Source organism: Charadrius vociferus, unplaced genomic scaffold (genome assembly GCF_000708025.1).
Source record: "Charadrius vociferus isolate BGI_N301 unplaced genomic scaffold, ASM70802v2 scaffold758, whole genome shotgun sequence".
In the NCBI taxonomy this organism is placed as follows: domain Eukaryota; kingdom Metazoa; phylum Chordata; class Aves; order Charadriiformes; family Charadriidae; genus Charadrius; species Charadrius vociferus.
Window position 1 is genome coordinate 2947827 of NW_009649934.1, and position 1086 is coordinate 2948912.

General features: G+C 68.3%; 1 protein-coding gene across 1 annotated transcript in view; it reads left to right on the plus strand.

Annotated features, from left to right (window-relative positions):
- The window catches only part of CAMKV (CaM kinase-like vesicle-associated), a 6078-nt gene that overhangs the window by 1610 nt on the left and 3382 nt on the right, over positions 1 to 1086 (plus strand). The window contains exons 2-4 of the mRNA XM_009891305.1: positions 54 to 192; positions 272 to 392; positions 932 to 1007. Coding sequence (XP_009889607.1) covers positions 54 to 192; positions 272 to 392; positions 932 to 1007 — 336 coding nt within the window. The remainder of the gene's footprint in view (positions 1 to 53; positions 193 to 271; positions 393 to 931; positions 1008 to 1086) is intronic.

The window sequence follows — 1086 nt, forward strand, 5'->3', positions numbered from 1 at the left end:
CGGGGGGGGGTGCCCCCGCCGGGGGGGGATCTCGGCAGAGCTGCTGTCGGCAGGGCCACCGGCCGGGAGGTCTTCGACTGGATCCTGGACCAAGGCTACTACTCGGAGAGGGACACCAGCAACGTCATCAGGCAGGTGCTGGAGGCCGTCGCCTACCTGCACTCGCTCAAGATCGTCCACAGGAACCTCAAGGTGGGTGGTGGTGGGGTGGGAGCACCCATGGGTGCTGGGGTGCCCCCTGCCCCGGTGCTCACATCCCCTGTGCCGGTAGCTGGAGAACCTGGTGTACTATACCCGCCTGAAGAACTCCAAGATCGTCATCAGCGACTTCCACCTGGCCAAGCTGGAGAATGGGCTCATCAAGGAGCCCTGCGGCACCCCCGAGTACCTGGGCGGGTGAGAGCCAGCCGGGCGGGCGTGCAGGGGTGGGCAGCGCTGCCCCGGGGTCCCAGCAGGTCCCTGCTGCCCATCATCACCCTGGGGACCAGTCCTGAGGGCTCCTGGCAGGTCCCTCCTGATGGTCACAGGTGCTCCTAGCAGTCCCCTCCTGCTCCCCATCACCCCGGGGCTGATCCTGGCTGCTCTTGGGGGGTCCCTCCTGCTCCCCATCACCCCAGGGCTGATCCTGGATGGTTCTGGTGTGTCCCTCCTGCTCCCCATCACCCCAGGGCTGATCCTGGATGGTCCTGGTGGGTCCCTCCTGCTCCCCATCATCCCAGGGCTGAACCTGGCTGATGCCAGTGCGTTCCTCCTGGTCCACATCACCCTGGGGCCGATCCTGGGTGCTCCCACTGGGTCCTTCCCACTCCCCATCATCCCAGGTCTGATTCTGGGTGCTCTCAGTGGGTCCCTCCCGCTCCCCATCACCCCAGTGGCGAGGCGATGGGTGTTTGGGGACCTCGGCGCAGGGCTGCTCTCCTGTCCCTCGCAGCTCCGGAGGTGGTGGGGCGGCAGCGGTACGGGCGGCCGGTGGACTGCTGGGCCATCGGCGTCATCATGTACATCCTGTGAGTGCGGGGCGAGGGCCGGGGCGGCTGCGGGGGGCTGGGGGCCATGGATCGGGCTGAGCCCCCCCGCCCCGTCCCC